The sequence below is a fragment of the Lactuca sativa genome, chromosome 8, assembly GCF_002870075.4.
Source record: "Lactuca sativa cultivar Salinas chromosome 8, Lsat_Salinas_v11, whole genome shotgun sequence".
In the NCBI taxonomy this organism is placed as follows: Eukaryota; Viridiplantae; Streptophyta; class Magnoliopsida; order Asterales; family Asteraceae; genus Lactuca; species Lactuca sativa.
In genome coordinates this window covers 132,672,901-132,695,055 of record NC_056630.2, presented here as the reverse complement: position 1 = coordinate 132,695,055, position 22,155 = coordinate 132,672,901, and the positions used below count along the sequence as shown (strand labels likewise).

At 34.2% G+C, this 22,155-nt stretch overlaps 1 protein-coding gene across 10 annotated transcripts; it reads left to right on the top strand.

Moving 5' to 3' along the window:
• Positions 1-1,734: 1,734 nt before the first annotated feature.
• Positions 1,735-6,531, top strand: LOC111919934 (uncharacterized). 10 transcript variants are annotated; one of them, XM_052767132.1, is made up of 12 exons: positions 1,735-1,892; positions 2,133-2,247; positions 2,342-2,425; positions 3,105-3,218; positions 3,534-3,686; positions 3,788-3,943; positions 4,035-4,157; positions 4,316-4,527; positions 4,614-4,757; positions 4,914-5,134; positions 5,218-5,476; positions 6,175-6,531. In XM_052767132.1, the coding sequence occupies exons 6-12, from the start codon at positions 3,868-3,870 to the stop codon at positions 6,328-6,330; spliced, it is 1,191 nt and encodes a 396-aa protein (XP_052623092.1). In that variant the 5' UTR covers positions 1,735-1,892; positions 2,133-2,247; positions 2,342-2,425; positions 3,105-3,218; positions 3,534-3,686; positions 3,788-3,867; the 3' UTR covers positions 6,331-6,531. The 10 variants fall into 10 exon arrangements, with proteins under 10 accessions (XP_052623092.1, XP_052623091.1, XP_052623090.1 ...); XM_052767131.1 differs by having other exon boundaries at positions 2,342-2,448; XM_052767130.1 differs by having other exon boundaries at positions 2,342-3,012.
• Positions 6,532-22,155: the final 15,624 nt, after the last annotated feature.

Genomic DNA, 22,155 nt, shown 5'->3' with positions numbered 1-22,155 from the left:
CAAAGAACAAGCCAAAATCTATGAGTACAAACCCACTACAATCGTTATGTTGCATGTTTTGCATACCTTAGAAATCCCATTAAAAAGAGATTGGAGAAATTAGATATTGACAATCATGTCTCCTTAAAAAAACATGTGCATATCTATATTCATGGAAGGTAGTTCCTAAGACCTACTTTTTTTTTAATAATAATACAAGAAATATATGTAAAAAAATAAGGACCTACCTTATTATTTTTAAATGATCTATCTTTTAATCTTTGGCAAAAAAAAAAAAAAAATCAACCTTACTTTATATATTCCGATCCACATAAATAAACCAAATGCTTATATCCACTTAAAATTTATTCATATGCAATAATTGAATCTAGTTAAAGTTCAACAAAAAAGGATAAAAGCTTCATCAAAACTTGATCACGGATCGATATATCCAAATGTTTGTTGCCTCATTCTGTTCTCGTCGGCTTAACCGATCGGTCTCACATTCCAACTGTCTGTTGTTCGACTGTTGTTCGGCCATGACATCGCCCACCGTCACCCCTCCATAGGTGCCACCACTTCCTACCCTTTTCCCATCGCCTCCAACAACCTACCCTCTTGTAGTCTCCACTTATATTTTTTACTCTTTCATTTCTTTTTAGTTTCATTTACATAAGGAACCATATGTTTTTTTAGTTCTAGATTCGTTGTTATAAAAAAAAAGGTGGGTGTGGAACGACTGTATTACATACAATCACCTCCGATATCTGTAAAACGAGAACCAATAAACGAGACAAACAAAAAAAAGAGCACTAAGGCATAAGTCAAGGAAATATCATAACAAGAGTATAAGTATATTCATCTCATAACCGGTAAATGAGTGGAACACAAGCAAGATCTTCAAATGAATGACATAATCATAAAAGGGTGTTGGTGTTTGTATCCCCATAATTCATAAAATTCCTCCATGCACCCTCCTTTTTTGTCATTTTATTGTCTTTAAAACTTTTTTTGATTAGATATATTTTGTCTTTTTGTTACTTTTTGTTTTATATTTTTGTTGTCTTTTATTATTATTATTATTATTATTATTATTATTATTATTATTATTATTATTATTATTATTATTATTATTTTAAAAGATTGATTTGATTAGATGTCTTTTTAATAGTCTAAATGAAAAAAAATAATATATTAATAGTCCGAACAGAAAAATAACATAAATATATTCGAAACGGAAAAACAACACAATGAGAGTTATAACGAAAAAGAGTAACACACTAATAGTCTAAATAAAAATAAAAATAACATGAAAATAATCTGAACTAAAGAAAATATATTTTTAATGTTAACAATAATTACAACAACAACAATAATAATAATAATAATAATAAAAACAAAAAAAAATAACAAAAAAAATAAACAATACAAAGATAGTCCAAACAAAAAAAAATATTATTTATTTATTAAAAATATTAAAAACAATAAAATAAATAAATAAAGAAAAATACGAAAAGAGAAGTAGAAAAGGAAATTTGGGGGTGAAAAAAAAAGACAGAATTTCGTATATACCTCTTCTAAACATCTAAATATCGTATATTTGCCTGACCTAAACTTTAAATATTGTGTTTGCCCTCCTTAAATATTTTTAATATCTTATTACCCAAATCTATTTTTCTGATAACTTTTATTGATTTATAATTATTTTTCATAATTTTAAATGATTATAATTAAAGGAACTTAATAAATGGACAATAATGCCCCAGGTATAATTTCGAGTACATATCAATCGCGTTGATGATTGCAGGCTCCATATGGCATCGCAGCTTCAGCTTCTTCCCGTATCTCAGATCAAGCGCCAACCGACAATTCGTATTGGAAGCTACATACTACATATATGATTCAGAATTCAGGTATTCATCAAACGCACTGAACATTCAATCAAGTAGAATGCGAATTCCTTTTTTAGGGTTCCTAGTTTCAATTGTTCAATTCCTTTATAGTTGCGATCGACTAGAATTAACATGAATATAGTTTCAATTGTTCAACTTCTTTCATGTCTATCTTGCGTATATTATCCCTAAGTTTAATCAATTGTTTATTTCTTTATGATTTTATTCAAATCTGTACATGCTTGAAATCGAAACAAGCAGATTGGCCTTCAGAGTCTTGCTCAACGAGCTGCAAAACAGTTTAATTGACAAACATAGCTAACAAATAACCTACTGATCGTATCCGATTACACATCTGTTGATCACGCATTCTCAGGTTTTAAATTATTCATCCGTTGTAATCATGAATTGAATGTTCAATTCACAAATAAAGCCAGAAATTAACCTGATAATTGTGCCTATTGCAACAGGGAAGAGGCGAGAAGGCTGAAAAGAAGGTCGACTTTATGCGTTTTTTGATTGACGAGATCTCCTGTGATCGCAAAAGCCATCGGGTAAGGGGTTTATGCGATAGAGGGTAAGGATATTCTTGTCCATTTAGTTATTTTTTTCAATCTTAATGATTTTAAACTGTAAAAAATGATTATTAAATAGTAAAATCTATTTAAAAATTAGATTCGGGTAAATATGATATTTTAAAAAATTAAGAAGTACAAATATAATATTTAAAGTTTAAGTCGGCCAAATACGATATTTAGATATTTAGCAGAGGTATATACAAAATTCTGCCAAAAAACTTCATCATAAAAACTCATCCCTGATACCATTTTTTTATTTTGGACAAACACACCACAAGCAAAGCAACTTGGTTAATAAGAAAAATTAGTAAAATCATGATTATGTCAATTTCAAATATAATTTTGTAAAAAAAAAGCAGTGTAATTTGTATTTTTTAACTTTTAACAGATTTACGAAAACAAATAAATTTTAACAAAAGAATTAAATCCATTTCGTTTTTACAGCCAAACTTTTTAACAGATTTAAATTCATTCATATTTCAATTTCTATGAGTTTCAAGGAACGCAGCTTCATCGAAATATCCATTAACAGCATCACCTTTCATCTTTGCAATTCAATTAAGGTTCAAATTGATGTTTAATTAACCAAAGCAACTTGAAAAATACCCAATTTTTTTACCTAAAATCTCGAGAACTATCACTGTCTTCAACTCAGGCATTAGTCGTAGATCTGCTCGACTTGTTTCCTCCTCCTTTAATTAGGAGTTTAGGACTCTGGCGAGGCTGTGGAGGATCCTCACGAGCGCATTGCGACGGAGGCACTCCTAAGGTAAATTTGTAAACCCCATATATAGTTTTGAGTTTCGATTTTTCCCATTGGAGTTATTCTTGTTTACCCTTTAATTGAATAATTTAAGCTCAGTTTGTAAATCTTAGAGCTTCAAGATGTTGCAATCTGAGTTGTCTCGTAGTAGACATAGGGCTCAAAACTATCAAGTCGGATTGATAACTCACAGGGATTCTACTTTTGGGAGATCTGTTGTTATGCATATTGCAACAAGTTAGAAATCATGTTGTCATACGGCAATAAAGATCTAGTCTATAAATTCTGTTTTTTGAAGTTTGAAACTATTTTTGATTGCAGTTCTTTGTCCTGCAACCTATATGTCATTTAATTTTGCCTGCCAAATCATTGTATGAGATCTTGTGGCAAGAATCTACAAACATCAGCAAGACATTATCATATGGGGATCTAAGCCTAGCAAATTCATGATGGGAATTTCAATCATGTTAATGAGTATAGTCTGTATAGAGAAGATGATTACTGTTTATTGTGTGAGCTTAGATATTTTACTGACAATCAAACTTGTATGATACATTTGCTCTTTATTTCTGCAGACAAGTGATAGTGGACAGAATTTAAATACATACATAACAGTGTTGTTTTGGGAACAAAGCTCCTTCAAGGATCTTTAGGGATGATAGTGTGCTTTGGATGGCGACAGTTTCTTTTGTTTGTGACACTTGTTTTCTTTCTAACCCATTTTCTCTCAGGTTATTATCTTCTTTCATCTCTTTTTTTAGCACTTAAATCATCCTCATAAACATTTTCACCATAAATAACCAAAATCTTTTGTTATTTTAGTTATGGAGTTGCATCAAGACTCAAATGTTAAAGATCCACACCAAAAGAAACAAAAGAAATTTAATCATCTTGTTCTTGGACCCCCTGCTGGTGAAGGTCTGCCAAATCGTTTGCAATGCAAAGGTATTTTCAACAACTTTTAAAATTACTAAAAAACCTATTATGCTACATCATTATATCCTATCAATTTCCAAATGTTTTTAGGCAAGTTTTCAAGCTATCTGTTTCCTGTTATTCATCATCAAGGGCATTTTGGTAATTTTTACACATTTTTCTTGTAGGTACCAAGGCTCTTAACAAGATCCAAATATCAACATCCTCCAACATTTCAAATGGTGGTGGTGGTGTTTCTTTTGTTACAATTTTCATGGTTTATAACTCTAGTGTTGATGATGTCAAATCAAGGGATGCTGCAACCATTGTGGGAAGAGTTTCATACAACAAAGTGGAAAGGTCAATGGCAGTCTTGAATACTTTCATAAATTTTATACAGGTACTTCTCTAAAACCATGATGCCATTAAAAAAAAAAAAACTAAAAGTATATAATGTTGTGATTATTATTATTATTATTTTTACAGCTGGCAATGCCTGAAAGCAACATGGTCATCTTAACTGATCCAGCATCCAGGCTTCCACTAAAGAGAAACAGGGTGACTGTATATTCAGTTGAAGGTGAATATTCACGCGACAAGTTGATGCTTCAAAGAATCAGGTCTTACATTGTAAGAAGAGCACCCACCCTGCATGCCTATTTTCTATAATCAGGATGAGGAGGGCATTTACGTCTTTTGCATAGACAAGAGATTGAGAAGCAGCCCCTTTTGGGTGCCATTTTGTCTCATTGTCATCTGTCACCGAGTGTTTTCTACTTGTTGCAGGCTTTTCTAGAGAAAAGGCTTGAAGACCATTCACGGGAACCAACCCAAAAAATTACTAATTTTATTTTCACAGATTCAGACATATCAGTAGTTGATGACGTGGCACAAATATTTAACAGATATGAAAATTTCCATTTGGCACTCACTTTTCGTAACAACAAACAGCAGCCTTTAAATTCAGGGTTCATAGCAGTCAGGGGTACCCCTGATGGAATTTTAAGGTATGTATGTTTAAAAACAGCATCTTTATAAACAAAAAAAAAATTGCTGAATAATGACTAATGAGACCTTGTGAAAAATATAGGGCAAAGGTTTTCTTGGAGGAAGTTTTGAATGTTTATGTCACAAAATACATGAAAGCTTCACGAATGCTTGGAGATCAACTTGCTCTTTATTGGGTTGTAAAATCTCATACTTCATTTGATGAAAAAAAGTTTAATAAAGCAGAACCTTTTCTTGAGGAAATTGGTGGGGCCTCTGTGCTCTTCTTGCCTTGTTTGGTCTACAACTGGACCCCACCTGAAGGTGCTGGTCAGTTTCATGGCATGCCCTTGAATGTAAAGGTAATAACTAATAACATTCCCTTTATACCTTCATTTATAGCATCTTACTTTCATTTCTTTCTATTTTTTTTTTAAACATTCTACTTTAGAACATTATATTTTGAAAAATCTATCCTGAAAAGTTTTTTTGTATTTGAATGACATTGCTATAATTAGGTAAAATTTTCAAAGTAATAGTGGTATAATAGGAAGAAATAAGAGTAGGATGCTATAATAAATGAATCAATGAAAGTACATTTCTATTTCCTGCATTTAACACAAAAAGGAAAGAAAAAGAAAGTAGGATGCTATAATAAACAAGTTTAATTGGAAAGTACATTGCTATTTATTGCATTTAATCCAAAAGTGAAAAGAAAAACAGTACTTACTACATGAATTAAAGATTTTGGAAAAAAAGTGCCAAAGTATAATAATTCTTTTCACACTTGCATTTTCACAAGAAAGGTGATAAATTTGAAATGAAAAATCAAGCATAATAGAATTTTAATTTTCCAACAAATCTTTTGTTGGATAGGTTGAAATTGTGGGAATTTTTTTATTACATATTCCTTTATGAACCAACAATATTTTTTGGCCAGTCTACCGCATATTTATAGTATTAATAGCTAGTATGCAAAAGACATGAATGCCCTTTTTTATCCACATCATAATTCATAAAGAAAACCCTAAAAAGCAAGTTGATTTGATCTTTTATTTAGGTGGTTCATTTCAAGGGATCAAGGAAACGGCTTATGCTTGAGTCTTGGAATTTCTTCAAGTCTTCTTCATCTACTGAGGATCATGATGTATCAGTATCAGTATCACACATGTTGTGCCTTGTATTAAGTAGTGGAAGAACAAAGTATGATTTTTAAACAACAAAACAACAAAATTATGGTTTTTTTTAAAAAAAAAAAAAAGAGGAATCTCATCTTTTTGTTTTGGTGTTATTTAAGTTTGATTTGGTTGTTTATATGTATTTTTTTTGGTAGCGTTATTTTAATTAATTTATTATGTATGAATATTTGATTTTTTTTTAGTTAAATGAGTTAAAAGGTTGTGTTGTTTTGCTTAAAGGTCCACAAGATAGGATTATACTAAAAGGGACATGGTAGTGACTGGTTCAGGTTCGACATAAGACCAATCTCATTGTTTATTTCGTTATCTGTCTTCTAATTATTATTTTTAGAATAAATGATTTTTGGATAATTAGTTATAAACACAAACTGAAAAGGATTTCTCAAAGAAAAGAGTTTGATATTCTTTTAGTGTGAAATGCAAGGAATGGTAATATACTTTTATTTATTTGGTTATTGTAACATATCATTATTATGATATTATTTTCCTTTTAACTGATTTTTCTACCAAACTATTGTTTCTTTTGAAAAAAAAGAACTATTTGCAGCAATCGGTAATCGGTAACCCAGGCGTATTTTTTTTTTTTTTTTTTTACTTTTATTATGCCAATCTCATTGTTTATTTTCTTGTAATGTTTTGAAAATTGGTTTTTTATTCGAATTGGTTTAATGATGGTTTCCAGTTGGTCTACATGTGGAAGTGGTATCCCGTATGCGCTCGCCTTCGAGTTGTGTACATTCTGGATAACCTGGTCAATCGAGTTATTCAATTTTCTTTTGAAGTTGACTGTAAGTGAAATCCAACTATCCAAGTTCAAACGGTTTTTTACATGTTTTATCACACCGATTCTACCCAGTTTTTGAAGAAACCTTCCAGTTAAAGTCTAGAAATTTGCATGAATAGTCTAGAAATTTGCATGAAGAAACCATTGACTTTTTTTGTCCCATTAGGATGAGTAATTTTGAAAATGCAATCGGTTGTATTTTAGATTTAACAAATAAACAATTTACTAACATCAATGCCAACCGTTAGTATTATCAAAAACAAATAAGCCAAAAAATAATATTAATAATTAAATGAAGAGTTGTCGTAAATAATAAATCATATTATTATCATCAAATTACTAAGTTCCGTCCATAAATCAGATCAATCATTTGCTATTATTTGATTATAAAAAATATGTGAATAGACTGTCCCTTTATTAGACGAATTAAAAGACTAGACATAAAAAATAAATCAACCATAACATTGAAAATTTATTGACCAGTAAGTGCACATATAACTTATGTCTTTAAAGGTTTATACCACTTGTAACTACACATATAACTCACTAGGTGTAATACTCATGTATTACATGAGTTTATTTAAAAGAAAAATCAAAATATTTTTTTGTCTTTTAAACTTATACAAATAATTTAGATAAATAAAAAAGGAAACTAATAGAAATTAAAAAATTAGAAGGAAAGCCAATTAATAAAATTGATATATATTTATTTATACATTTATTGCAATTATTACATTTAAATATTATGAGAAATTTAATAAAATGAAAAAAAATCATAAAATGACATGTGGAAAAAAAAACTAATTTGAAATCAACACAAAATGACATGTGTCAAAATCAACAAAAGTATGACATATGATAAAAAAATCTTTATTTATTAGAGTAGATGTCCTTAAAGGTTTATATATCACTCAGGTTGTACGCAACATAAAACCTCATAAATTAATGTATATTTTCATTCTTTCCAAAACCCATGGACAAATTGAAAACGCTAAGCAAATACTCATAAACATGGAAGAACGGAGAAACTAGAACAACATGCATGCAGAAAATTCACAGACTGAGAAGAAAGCATACGAGATCTCCGTTTTAGTATGGAATAAATGGGAATTGAGATGCCATATTTATACATATACGAAACCTTATTTGTTGTAATATAATGTATTAGAAAAATGATTTGGTAGAAAGTATTAAAATATCTACAAGTGGTCACCGTGAGCATAGTCGGTCATCCTAATGATATGAACCACGCATATTGATTGTGTTCTTTGTTTTTCGTTTTGGATTATTACTCTGTGTGAAATCGTCTATCATTTGTTCAAGTGTTTAAACACTAACAAGGAGACCTCCAAAAAGTAGGTTTATCCATAGATGCATCATCTTTCTCTCCAAGTTTACCCGTTACATTATCATTTATGGATTGTTAAAATATATTTGTTAATAACTCACTAAAGCCTCATCAAATGTTATTCATCCCAGGGACAAGGAAATTAGAAAACTTGTTAGTTAAAGAGAAAAATAAAAAAGTAAAAGACAGATCTAATCATTATCGTTTATGAATCGTTAAGATACATTTGTTAACATGTGATGTGAACCAATGGATGATGATTAAACCCTTATATATTTTTTAAGTATCAAACATGTGTTATTTGCTATAGTTTATCTTCAACTTCATATTAGTTTGTATACTTGTATATATTACTACTAATTAGGTTTAAACATGTTGAAATCACCTTTGAAAAAGAAAAAAAAAACTATTGATAGTTCTAAATCATAATAACTAATCAAATATTTGCAGGAAAAAGAATTATTAATTTACAAAGATAGTAGTTTGTAGGCACTGCAAGTTTATAATAATAGTTAAAATTAATATACACATTGAATATTTGATCTATGTTTGTAGACATGTTTGATAAAATCATGATTTTATAGAATACAATATAAATTTGAATAGAATTTAATTGAAATAAAGAATAAATAGGTAATTTTATACAGGTTAAGCAAAAGAAAATGAATAATAATAATAAAACATTAAGAATTTCTAAATTATACCTATCGATTAGACTGTAAACACTAGTCAAGGGAAAGCACAAACGTAGTATGTTATAACAAAAAAAAAAGTTTGTTGCTATTTCTACATTAGGCCCTTAAAAACATAGATAATATGTTCCATGATTAATCAAAGAGCTAAAATACAAGATAAGTCATCATATTATAAAAAATTATCAAATAATGACATCCCACTATTAAAAAACATAAAATAGTAAATATTATTAGTTTATACATTTAATCAAGAACCAAAATTTGTATATTTTAAAATTCCAAGAGAAATCTATAAATATATAAATATTTTGAGGTATAATATTGTAATAGGAAACATTGAAATTAAAATAATATAATAAAGTATACAACTACAGTTTTCTAAACAAAAAATTTACTACCTCCGTCCCATATTTATTGTCCATTTTTGACTTTTGAAGTCTTTATTTTTCAATTTTGACCTTAAATATTTTTGTCCTTGATATATAAAACTTAATGCAAAATTTATGAATGGATTGTATTTTAAATGTTTTTTCATTGCTATAAGTTTCAACGAGTAATACATAAAACAAATAAACAAATACTTACATATCTATACTTGTATCCGTTCGGTTGGGATTTCAAAATATTGACGTTACACTTTTGTCCTCGACCAAATTATGTCCCCACATGCCCCAAACAAATAAAACACCACCAACATTTCTTGAAATGGACTAATCGATCATGGGTCATGACTCCAAAACAAGTACCTTTTCAGTTTTTTAAACCAAAAATCCACATATGCATTCATGTGAATATGGTTCTAAGTAATTGGTCAAATTGTCTCAAATAACAATGTATTTATTTGTTTTTTTATCAAATAAGATAACATATTTATCTTTTACTGATAATTACAATTAACTTTTATTCAATTTGAACATGGTTCTAGAAAATACAAAAGTCGTATATAAACTGATATTGATTGTTTTTTCTTATTTTAAACTCTATCTAGCATGACATTATTATTTTGGCATCTCCTAAGTATAATATAAACTATGATAGACAACTAAAGTAATTGATACTGTTCTATAATGAACACTCTTCAAACTAATGTGACAACTTAAACATGAGACGAAAGATCTTAGAGTCAACAACAATACAATAGTTGTATCGTAGTAGGATTCATGTACTTTCCATGCACTTATAGATTTGGTTATCTTCATGTAAGTGCCTTTATGTTATTAGTATGACTAGAAATATAGTATTGTTAGGAAAATAGACGATACTTGTCAAGACTCAGAATAAATCTGATGTCACTTGCCAAGTTTTGATGACCCTTGTTAGGAAGTAATGCGGATAACAAGCACAATTAAAAGCATACAAAAACACAATATTTCCATGGTTCGGTCACGGTGACCTACGTCCACTGGCAAGAGGGAGTATTCTTTATTTCAAAATTCTCAAACAGAGGTTACAAGTATAATTCACCAAAGATTCGTCATGCTCACTAAAGATACAAAAGACAAGACACCAAGTGACCAAGCAAGCATCCTTATTTATAGTTGAGAGATCAGATCTAAAAACCTAATGAGCCAAACCCATTGGCCCATAGACCCATGAAAGGTGACAACTAATCACATTCTGCCATGCAACATCTTCTAGAACATTCTTCCATGTCATACAACCCAGAACATCAACAACACACATGATGGACCACCTTACCATAATGGAGCAACATGATGCACAGGTGGAGCATCATGATCACTAATGACCCAACATCCATCATGGTGGCACAACATGGTGTATTTATTGAGCATCATCATCTTATAAGCATACGTAGATCAATATGGCACAACAAAGGAATCAAGATGATGTTGGAATAGTGTCTAAGGCTGCAACTATATTAGGCAAGTATTTGACCCGGTTGTGCATGGTCCTTTTGGGTTGCCTTCACCATAGCAACTTGACAGGATGATTTACTATGAGAGAATAAATATTATTAATATATTATGAGAATAATATAAGGAATAATAATATTATTATTTGATTAATATAAGTCATAAATTAATTAGGAATTAATTTGGTGACTTAAAGAAATTAATTAAATAAAGGGGTATAAACTGTCAATTGTTTGATAGTTGCACTTTGGGCTATAAATCCCTTATGAATAAGGGGTGGACGATTTCTAGGGCTTAGGATAAGCTTAGAATTCGTCCAAGGCTTATCAATAGGGTATTGGATTACTTAGAGCCTAAGTTATCCAATTAGGGTTTAAGGGTGAAACCCTAGGAGCCTTACAAGTATAAATAGACCCTTAGGGGCAAGGGAAATCGGCACTTGTATCTTAGCAATGAAACCCTGGCCGATTTTCTTCCCCCTCCTCTCTCTCAAATCATCCTCCTTGCTAGTTGGTGTTTGTAAGCCATTAGAGGAGTGACAATTGTGACTCTAAAGCTCCAAGGACAAGAAGATCAAGCAAGTGACTCAAGGTGTCACACCCCGAAAACCGAAGGCGGAAACATTTACGGGGTTGACTCCACGTTGAGTATCAAATCCAATGTACATAGTAAGTAAAGTAAATCAACCATTACATTATATATATGAAAATTTTACATTTGTTTCAAAAGCATAAGTTATACAAGTGATACATATCATATATAAATAACACGAAACGAGTCTTCTAAGAACTCCGTCTTCGAACAAAACGATCTTCGGGTACCTATCTAACACGGACCTGAGAATACAAGCGGTTTGAAAATCAGCATAAAGCTGGTGAGTTCATAAGCGGTTAGTTTTTCTGAAAATGTACGAGTTCCTTTGTTTTCCTGAAAAAGTGGTTATCCAAGAAAATCCCATATTTTCTTAATAGTTAAGTTACCAAATCCAGATTGTATTGTAAAAGATGTATAGTGAAAACGTGATTATTCTTGTGATTTGTAGAATTTAGTTATTTAACTTATTACACTTTTCTAGTTACAAAGTACTGTTACATAGGAAAACCCCATGTTTTACTGAATGTGTGTGTGTACCATTACCAATTCTGATTATGTTCATTATTATCCATAGGAAAACCCCATGTTTTCCTGAATGTGTGCATGTACCATTACCAATTCTGATTATGTTCATTATTATCCATAGGAAAACCCCATGTTTTCCTGAATGTGTGCATGTACCATTACCAATTCTGATTATGTTCATTATTATCCATAAGAAAACCCCACTGTTTTCCTGAATGTGTGTGTGTGTACCTTTACCGGTTCTGGTTATGTTCAGTATTCTCCCCAGGAAAACCCCATGTTTTCCTGACTGTGTGATTGTGTGTGTACCTTTACCTATTCTAGTTATGTTCAGTGTTCTCCCCAGGAAAACCCCATGTTTTCCTGATTGTGAGCATGTGTGTGTGTATCTGCCATCCCTGGACGTACATTAGCTTTACTACGTACATAAAGCTAGTAAATGAGTCTAAAACGTTAATAATCTAGATTGCGAGTCCTTAACCATACTCAGACTAGATATGAATTGAGTCGGGGTCAGTACCCTTTTTATGACTTTCGTCACCCTTGAACCTTTCGGTTCGGCTGTAGCTAGCAGCCAGGTGCGGGATTGTCAGTCCCGTATAGATCTATACACTCAAGCCACGCTCTCCTACGAACGGAGATTCTGGTTACAAGGTTAGTCCTCCACTATCTCGTGCCAATGGACGTGTTACCAAGGACGTGTCTCCAATCATTAAGATTATTCTTTACTTTTCGACTAGGAAAGTAGTATTTACGACTAGTTATGTTCTACGTACCTGTCCTTTACACTCGATCCTAGATGTTTTATTAAAGACATTACACTCGAGCCTAGGTGTTATTTAATGATGGCTGTCCTTTACACTCGATCCTAGGTGTATTATTAAGGACGTTACAATTGATTTGTGTGCTGTGATGATATTTATCTATCACACTCGAACCTAGGTGTATTGTTAAGGATATACAGATGTTTTATGTTTTCTAATGGTGTCTGACTTTTACACTCGAACCTTAGTGTTTTATTACAGACATTACGATGGTTTATGTGCTTTATCAATTTAAACGAGAACAATCAATCTAAAGTATACAACATATCAATATATATTAAGAATTGAAAATCGGATTAAAACAAACAACCCTACAAGTTAAAACAGTTTGTTAAAAGGTTCTCAATTCGTAAAAATGTACAATATGAAATCATTCAACTGAAATCATAAGTTTAAGTACAAGATATTCTTGTACTTTTGCTTGTATTCCCCCCCTGAAAACATTGAAAAACCATTGAAAAAGGGTAGGGGTATGAACTCACCAGACGCGGAAGTGTGTCGATTTCGGATGCTAAACATCGAATCGAGGCCTGATAACACGTGAGGTTCCTATGTAAAATGAAATGGAATACAAATATATCTAATTAGATTTACAAACTCTAATTAGATATGAAGTTACACTCCAACGAACGAAAACACCTCAAAACGGGTGTTTGGAGTGACCCGGGTGACATCTACGGACGGGAATTGAAGCGAGGGACTTGGGATTTGAGTTTACTCCCCAAGAGTAAACTTCCTAATTGAGTTTATGGCCTAAACACCCATTCCCCATGAGTTTATGTGTAACAGCCCGGAATCTCAGGTATGGTTAAAATTATGTTTTTGGAGTGTTTTAAGAGGGGACTCGGCGAGTTGGAGCCTAGACTCGCCGAGTAGGACCGCAGACCTGGTCGCGGGTTCGCGACTGGACTCGACGAGTCCAGATATGGACTCGGCGAGTCTGCGCTGTTTAGCGAAAACCCTAACCGTTCAGGTTTGGGACGTATAATAGGGACTTATTGGCCGTCATTGTTCACTTTAGCCTTCTGAGAGAAACCCTAAATCGATTGTGTGCATCTGGAGCAAGGTTAAAGGCCATTGGTGATTTTGAAGGAGTTGTTGTGCAAGGAAGAGAAGGGCTTGGCTAAAGGAACTGCAAGAGAGTCACGTTCTGAGGATTGGGGACACATAGAGTACATCATCCAGGTAAGAATTCGAGTATACTCTGCTATGGTGATGTGTTTAGAGGATTAGGGTTTATGGAACCCTTTTGTGGATAGATTGAATGTTACCCTAGTCCCCCAAACGATTGTAACCCTGTATTGGGACCTTTGGAGGTCCAGAATGTCCCATGCCTGTGCACTTCGGGAATTGATGAAGGTTTTGGATTGGAATCCTTATGCCTTAGGTCAATATGTAAATTATAAGTCTTGGGGTGTATCATGAGCACCGAAATGAGGACCTTACGTGATGGACCAGTCTAGGAAGGCCAGACCTATGAATGGTCGAAGCAGTTCCGACCTTAGGAAGCAGTTTGAGCGGTTGCATGGCATGAACTCGCCGAGTCCGACGAACAGACTCGGCGAGTAGCTTGAAGAATAACTGGGACTCGTCGAGTTGTTCTTCAGACTCGGCGAGTTGAGTCGGGGTGGCCCCGCGATTCTTCCAGGAGTAACTCGTCGGGTCAAGGAGGATACTCGACGAGTAGAAGGGGAATCTTAGAGGGTTGGAGGACGTCTAGACTCGCCGAGTTACCATGGCACTCGCCGAGTCCGGTCGAGTTGACCGTTGACCGTTGACCGTTGACCAGAGTTGACCTATGTGTGACTTCTTAGGGTCAGTTAACTTAGAAGATAAAAGTGTTAATAAGAGATATATGATGTATAGGGAGTTTGTAGCTCGGCGGATCGAACACGAGTGATTTCAGGATTTGCTAGCTTTCAGTATTCACGAGGTGAGTCTTCTCACTATACTATACCCGGAAGGGTTTGACTGTGTGACCGGAAGGTCGGATATGATATGTGATATACGTGCTATATGTGGTAAGTTAATTGTTATGCGTGCTATGTATGTTTATATGGGCCGGAAGACAATATGTTATGGGCCGGAAGGCGATTATGTTATGGGCCGGAAGGCGTTGTGTTGTGGACCGGAAGGTCAGGGCCTGAAAAGGCGTATATGCGTAAGTTGTATATTGGGTAACTCACTAAGCATTTATGCTTACAGTTGTTACGTATGTGTTTCAGGTACTAGCGAGGACCGTGGGAAGGCGCCGGCGTGATGTGTACACACTGATTGATGTTTTGAGATCTTGGGAATTCTATGAATTGTATTTTGACATAACACTTGGAATAATTATGCTTTGTTTGAATGAAAATACTTTATTTTTGAAATGAAAATTTTGTTTGAAAATTTGCGTTGTTACATTACGTCCGTAAACTCATGGTGGGGGTGGTTTGTGGTGTTTAATGGGTCACATAGGGTCAATACCACTTGGAAATGCTTGGATTAATTTTACCTAAGGCTTGGGATGGTTTAAAATCACCAAATGCAACACTTAAAGGAGTTTACGGCCTAGGCATGGGGTATATGGCCGTAAACTCTCATATCCCCTTGAATTAAGTGTTGTTAAGGTCCCAAAATTAATCACATGTGATTCTAAAAATTCTAACAAGATTATAAATAAATTTTGGGCACCATTTGACATCCTTTTAGGAGTTTACGGCCATGGGGTATGTTCTATGGCCGTAAACTCTCAAATGTGGGGTTTTGATGTGTTTTAGGTCCTTAAACTATTTTTGGTAGACCCTATGATTTATTCCAAGGCTTTTGGAGGTGTTGGATGGCTTTCTAACACTTTGAAATTGAGTTTACACCCAATATTGAGGGGTTTACGGCCCAAGCTCATGCCTTGGCTGTAAACTCACATAATTCCCTCAAAATTTATGTTAAATGTGCTCTAAGTCCATTGTCCAATTTCTAAAAATCATATCTAGGGCTTGATTGAGTCATGGAAGGGTTTAAGGGCTTAAAACCTCTTTAAATGTGGGTTTACAGCCTAGGCACCTTCTAGGGCCGTAAAATCATATACAAGGCTTTAAATTATGGTCCAAGGCATTCTAAGCTCATTCCATAAATTCATCTAACATTATTCAAGGTCCAATTGAGGTTTGGAAGGGTTTTGTTGCTCCAAAAACCCCCTTTATGTGAGTTTACGGCCTAGGATTGTTCTAGGGCCATAAACTCATGATAATGGTCCTAATACATATATTATACTCGAATTTGAAAGCTAAAGAAGTTGTATAACATGCTAGGGAAGTTACCTCAAAGATTTGAAGTCTTAAACTTGAGGTTTTGACACTTAAATCAAGTTTGAGGAGAGAGGTTGGAATGAAAGTTGTGGAATGAAGCAAAAGCTTCAAAATGAAGTCTTAGAACACTTTAAATAGTGTCCAAGTTCGGGACACGGTAGAATTCTACCCGATACCGGCGTTAGACGGGGCTTTTGGTCGCACCCGGTCACTTTGCCGTAACCCGATATGGTTGGTTCTAGAAATGTTCCAATCATTAATATGTGACGTTAGAATGAGTTCTAAGGGTATTAAGACACTTATTAAGTCATAAAATAAAATTCACATTAACGACTTAATAAAATGTCGGAAACGGAAACGAAATCGGAAACGGCGATTGGATGATCGGAACGAGTCGCGAAAAGGGTTACAATTAAGGATATGAATTTCGGGTTGTTACACAAGGTAAACTTCTAACTCTGATTTTGTATTGTTATTATACACTTTTAGCCATTAGAAGTCTTGGATTCAATGCATGTTTAATTAGAGAAACCTAGATCCAAGCATTAGGGTTTGCATGTGCACATAGGAATGTTCATATGGCCAAAACCCATCAGATGACATATCATGTACCAAGATGGTCAATGACGGCGCAACATCTCCTCCATGACGCAACTTCCATTCTTATGGAGCAACATCATCTTCATGGCTCAATATCTATTTGGCTCAACATCACCTTGGTGTAGCTTCTGACATGATGGCGCATCATGTTATCATTTGGAACAACATCCATAAGGATGGCACAACTTCCTTCTACATGGTGCAACATGATGTTCCATGTTGCTCTAAGTGCTCCAAGTTGCTCCATGTTGATCTAAGTGCTCCATGTTGCTCTAGGTTCTCCAAGTTGCTCTATGTTGTTCCAAGCCACTCCAAGTTGCTCCAAATCACTCCAAGTTGCTCCAAAACCCCTTTTGGAAGATCCGTTCCTTTGTCACTTGATCTGTTCCTTTGTCAGATGATCCAAATCCATCTCAGATGACCTGTTCATTTGTCACTTGCTCCATGAACCTCAAGTGCTCCATTGAGATCTAAGTGCTCCAAATGCTCCATGAGAATGCTTCAAATACTCGAGTCATGTTAAGTATCTGTTATTGCTTTGTAAAATAATGGATTTGATTATTTTATTACTAAACATATGATTTCCATTTATCATAATGGAGTCTGTAATGTCGATTTTCATTTATCAAAATGCAGTCTTTAATGTTAATGTAATTCTCCATAATAATATACTCGCATTACACCTCCAGTCTATAAATGGATAACTTGTATATCTTATCTTATCTTATATCTTATATTATATATCTTATAAAAGATGTCATTTCAAATCAATGTGGTTTAAAATAACCATTTTTCCTACACTATATTGATTTGAAACTCTAACAACTTTTCAACTTTCAACTAATTAATCACTATCACTAAAGAGTTTTTAACTTATATATATTAAGTTTCAACTAATTAGTTAGTATAAGTCAAGAGTTTTCTCATTTATGGTACTTAATTGTATTTATTAATATAGTTAATATATGTAGATTATATTGCTAGAGTTTGTAGAACAATGTAGAGAGAAAGATGACTAAGAACAATGTAACGTCCCGAAAATGATGACATAATTTTTTTGTTTTTAGATTAATAAATCGTTAATAAATATCTTTCCCCAAAAAACCAAGGTAACCAAGATTTAGCTAAACATAATCAAATCAGAGTAATTCACAGAATGCGAAAACATGTGGTGTGTGCTCTGCAATCATCCCGAGCTCTTTTATTTGAAAACCAGAGTACCTGAAACCATCAACCACAAACTATAAGCACAAAACTTAGTGAGTTCCCAAAAATACCACACACCGCACATCACAAATAAATACCTATGGGTTATCAGCAACCTCGGGGACTATCGGCAGTCCCAATGGGCTAACAGAGCGCCCATTGGGTTATTAGCAACCCTGCAGACTATCCGCAGTCTCTGTGGGCTAACAACACGCCCTGTGGATTATCAGCAACCCTGAAGACTATCTGCGGTCTCAGTCACATATAACAACATAACATAATAATAACATCTAGACTCAGCTGGTCATCACACATACAACTATTTCACCACACGGCTCATATAAACATGCAAGTGTCCTAGAGAAAGCTAACATAAAATAATAACAACTAGACCCATCTGGTTCTCAAAAATACAACTATTCTACCACACAGCTCATTCATCATGCAAACATGCAAGAGTCATAGACACAACTAGCATACAATAATAACAGCTAGACCCAGTTGGTCCTCATATATACAACTATTCTACCACACAGCTCATACAGACATGTAAGAGTCACAGAGACATCAAGCATCCAACATACATAAATTAGTGAGCCGACATTGGTGCCTTCGACTCACGAACACTGAGAGAAGACTCACTTCACACCGCCGAATCAAATAGAATATCCCGGGCTGCCGGCTGATAGATCCCCGAACTATTAATATCAAATCAACACCTAATCAACATTTGGGGTACCAATCCATAACCATAAATCCAAACTTGGGGGTAAAAAGACCATTTTACCCCTAACCTAGCTTGGTCCAAGACTAAGGCCCAAACTCACAATCTGAAAGGCCCAAAGGCCAATTATTCATTAAAGGCCCAAAGCCATGGCCTAATTTTCCAAATTGGGTTCAAATCCATTAAGGACCTTCCCAAAGTAATTATCAGGCAAAACCTGATGGCCTAACAGGGCCCAAGACAAATAAGCCTAAAAGACGGCCCACACTGAAGCCCAACATGAAAACTTCCTCCTGAGTGAGTATGTGGGGCGTACTTAGCTTTATGTTAAGCGTACACGTTGTTTGGATTGTATGCTGCGTGTACATACTTGTGATGGGTTTTCAGTACTATAACACTCCTATGGTGTACATACAACCCTAATGCTTTGGATCTAAGTTTCCTCTAGTTATACATGCAATAAAAATTATCCAAAGCATGAAACCTATAACTAGCATACAATATTGATATTTGAAACATGAAAACTAGTTAGATGGATACCTCTTTGTTGTAGCTTGTTGAAGTTGGCCTTTCAAGAGGTTAGCATCTTAAGTGTGATGCCACAAATGGTTCACGAAACACTATGAACAAATGGAGGACAATGAGAGTGTAAAACCGAAATTTTCAAAACAAATTTTTCGTTTAAAATCGTTTATCTCTTTAACACTTTTCACAAAAATCTCCATTTTGTTTAATTTACAATACATGACTCTTTTGTTCAATCAATTAATAAACCAGGATCCTCAAAATAAACGCTTCCTCTAGTGTGTACAATCGAGCCGGTGTCGTCCCGTGATCCTGTGATAACCTGAAACACATAACACAAAACACTGTAAGCACGAGGCTTAGTGAGTTCCCCAAAATACCACTCTAACACACATTAGCCACTCGAGGCTATAATCTTTGTTGACCCTCCGGTCAGTGTGTCTCAGTGGGACCCTCCATTCCCAGCTCTCTGTGGGCCCTCTGGCCCTAACTCTATGGACCCAAGGGTCCTAACTCTGAATCATGCATATCACATATCACAATAAATATCAACATGTAAATAGCATACAAATATACTGGCACATAATACTGAAAACACCACATATAGCACATATTAGCCACTCGAGGCTATAACTCTGTTGGCCCTTGGGCCCTAACTCTACGGACCCTCTGGTCATGGCTCTGTGGACCTTCTGGTCCTATCTCTGATATACACACAACATAAATCACATAGAAATAATGCGGTGCCACAAATCACATAGATAGCATACAATAACTCTGTCATATAACTCTGTTACCACTCTAGGTAAAGTATAGTGAGAAGACTCACCTGGCAAGCAGAAAGCAGATATCCTCACACTTGCATCTCGAACTCGCCACCGTCTATCACATAAGGCAAATACTCTCATAAATATAACTCCCGAGACTAGACTCAACCCTCTCTTGGCACCCTCTTATGAGTAAAAGACCATTTTACCCCTCTCTTGGCCCAAAGGCCACATTGCTGACCAAACCCTAAAAGTCAACAAAAGTCAACGGTGAAACTTGATGGGTTTTGGCCATATGAACATTCCTATGTGCACATGCAAACCCTAATGCTTGGATCTAGGTTTCTCTAATTAAACATGCATTGAATCCAAGACTTCTAATGGCTAAAAGTGTATAATAACAATACAAAATCAAAGTTAGAAGTTTACCTTGAGTCACTTGCTTGATCTTCTTGTCCTTGGAGCTCTAGAGTCACAATTGTCACTCCTCTAATGGCTTACAAACACCAACTAGCAAGGAGGATGATTTGAGAGAGAGGAGGGGGAAGAAAATCGGCCAGGGTTTCTTTGTTAAGATACAAGTGCCGATTTCCCATGCCCCTAAGGGTCTATTTATACTTGTAAGGCTCCTAGGGTTTCACCCTTAAACCCTAATTGGATAACTTAGGCTCTAAGTAATCCAATACCCTATTGATAAGCCTTGGACGAATTCTAAGCTTATCCTAAGCCCTAGAAATCGTCCACCCCTTATTCATAAGGGATTTATAGCCCAAAGTGCAACTATCAAACAATTGACAGTTTATACCCCTTTATTTAATTAATTTCTTTAAGTCACCAAATTAATTCCTAATTAATTTATGACTTATATTAATCAAATAATAATATTATTATTCCTTATATTATTCTCATAATATATTAATAATATTTATTCTCTCATAGTAAATCATCCTGTCAAGTTGCTATGGTGAAGGCAACCCAAAAGGACCATGCACAACCAGGTCAAATATTTGCCTAATATAGTTGCAGTCTTAGACACTATTCCAACAGTCTCCCACTTGGATAAGTCTAGTAACTATATGTACAAGTACAATCCGATTAGTAATCGTAGCTCTCAAAGACGCTGTCAAACTCTGATCTAATCAATCGTGTCCTTTAGATAAGGGATCGTACAGTCCTCTGTTTAGATATCATGCTGACAATTTCTATGGAACAATTAGTCTAGCATTTGGTTTCTCGATCTCCGATTTATTCGACATAGAACTTAATCGAACACATCAATTCAGTTATGACCGGTCCCACACATAAGTCAAATCAAATCATCAAGCGGCCGAGATATCTCTTTTACCCTCTTAGGATAAAAGTCACAGATAAACTTCGACTTATATACATTTACTTATTCATTAATCAACTATACATAACAATGCGTTTTATAACACCAAGTTACTGATGCGGTTTCGCATTATCAATGTACAACCAATTAACAAATATCAAACCATATATCTAGGTTTTAAGACCATATGATATTATCGTCTTGCGATCACCCTTTTTATCACATTCCATAAGGTGAATCCAGCAAGTGCGGGTTTGTTCCAAATCTCAAAACTAGTTCATAAGCACTCATGAACGTTGCAGCAACCTTTTGCTATGTCTGATACCATTTAGACAATCTGCACACCAATTCATGACAATCTTCATTCATATCTACTTCCAACATATGAACGATTGTGGACAATTTGAATAATTCGATTATTCTTAATAAACTCAATTATTCTGGAAGTCAAAACATGCAAAGTGAAACAATAGTTAAACAATTAACATAAGACAGTAACATTACTCATAAATAATACTCCTTTATTTAATCATCAAATGTTAATTACATTTATCTATTACACGTTTCTAACACTATCTAATCTATACTAATATCACCCCTCAGCCCAATACTCCTTGCATGCTGCAAGTGCTTAACCCTACTCAGTCCCTTCATAAGCGGATCTGCTGGGTTATCTTCCGATGATATCCTTTTCACTACGAGTTGTCCTTCTTCTACACAATGTCTAATGAAGTGATATTTTATGTCGATATGTCG

Excerpts from the sequence above, each read along its gene's own strand:
- LOC111919934 (XM_023915492.3), top strand. The coding sequence starts at position 3,868 with ATGATAGTGTGCTTTGGATGGCGACAGTTTCTTTTGTTTGTGACACTT. Across the intron at positions 3,944-4,034 it reads TCTAACCCATTTTCTCTCAG|TTATGGAGTTGCATCAAGAC; the intron begins GTTATTATCTTC and ends TTGTTATTTTAG. Across the intron at positions 4,758-4,913 it reads AAAGAATCAGGTCTTACATT|GCTTTTCTAGAGAAAAGGCT; the intron begins GTAAGAAGAGCA and ends TACTTGTTGCAG.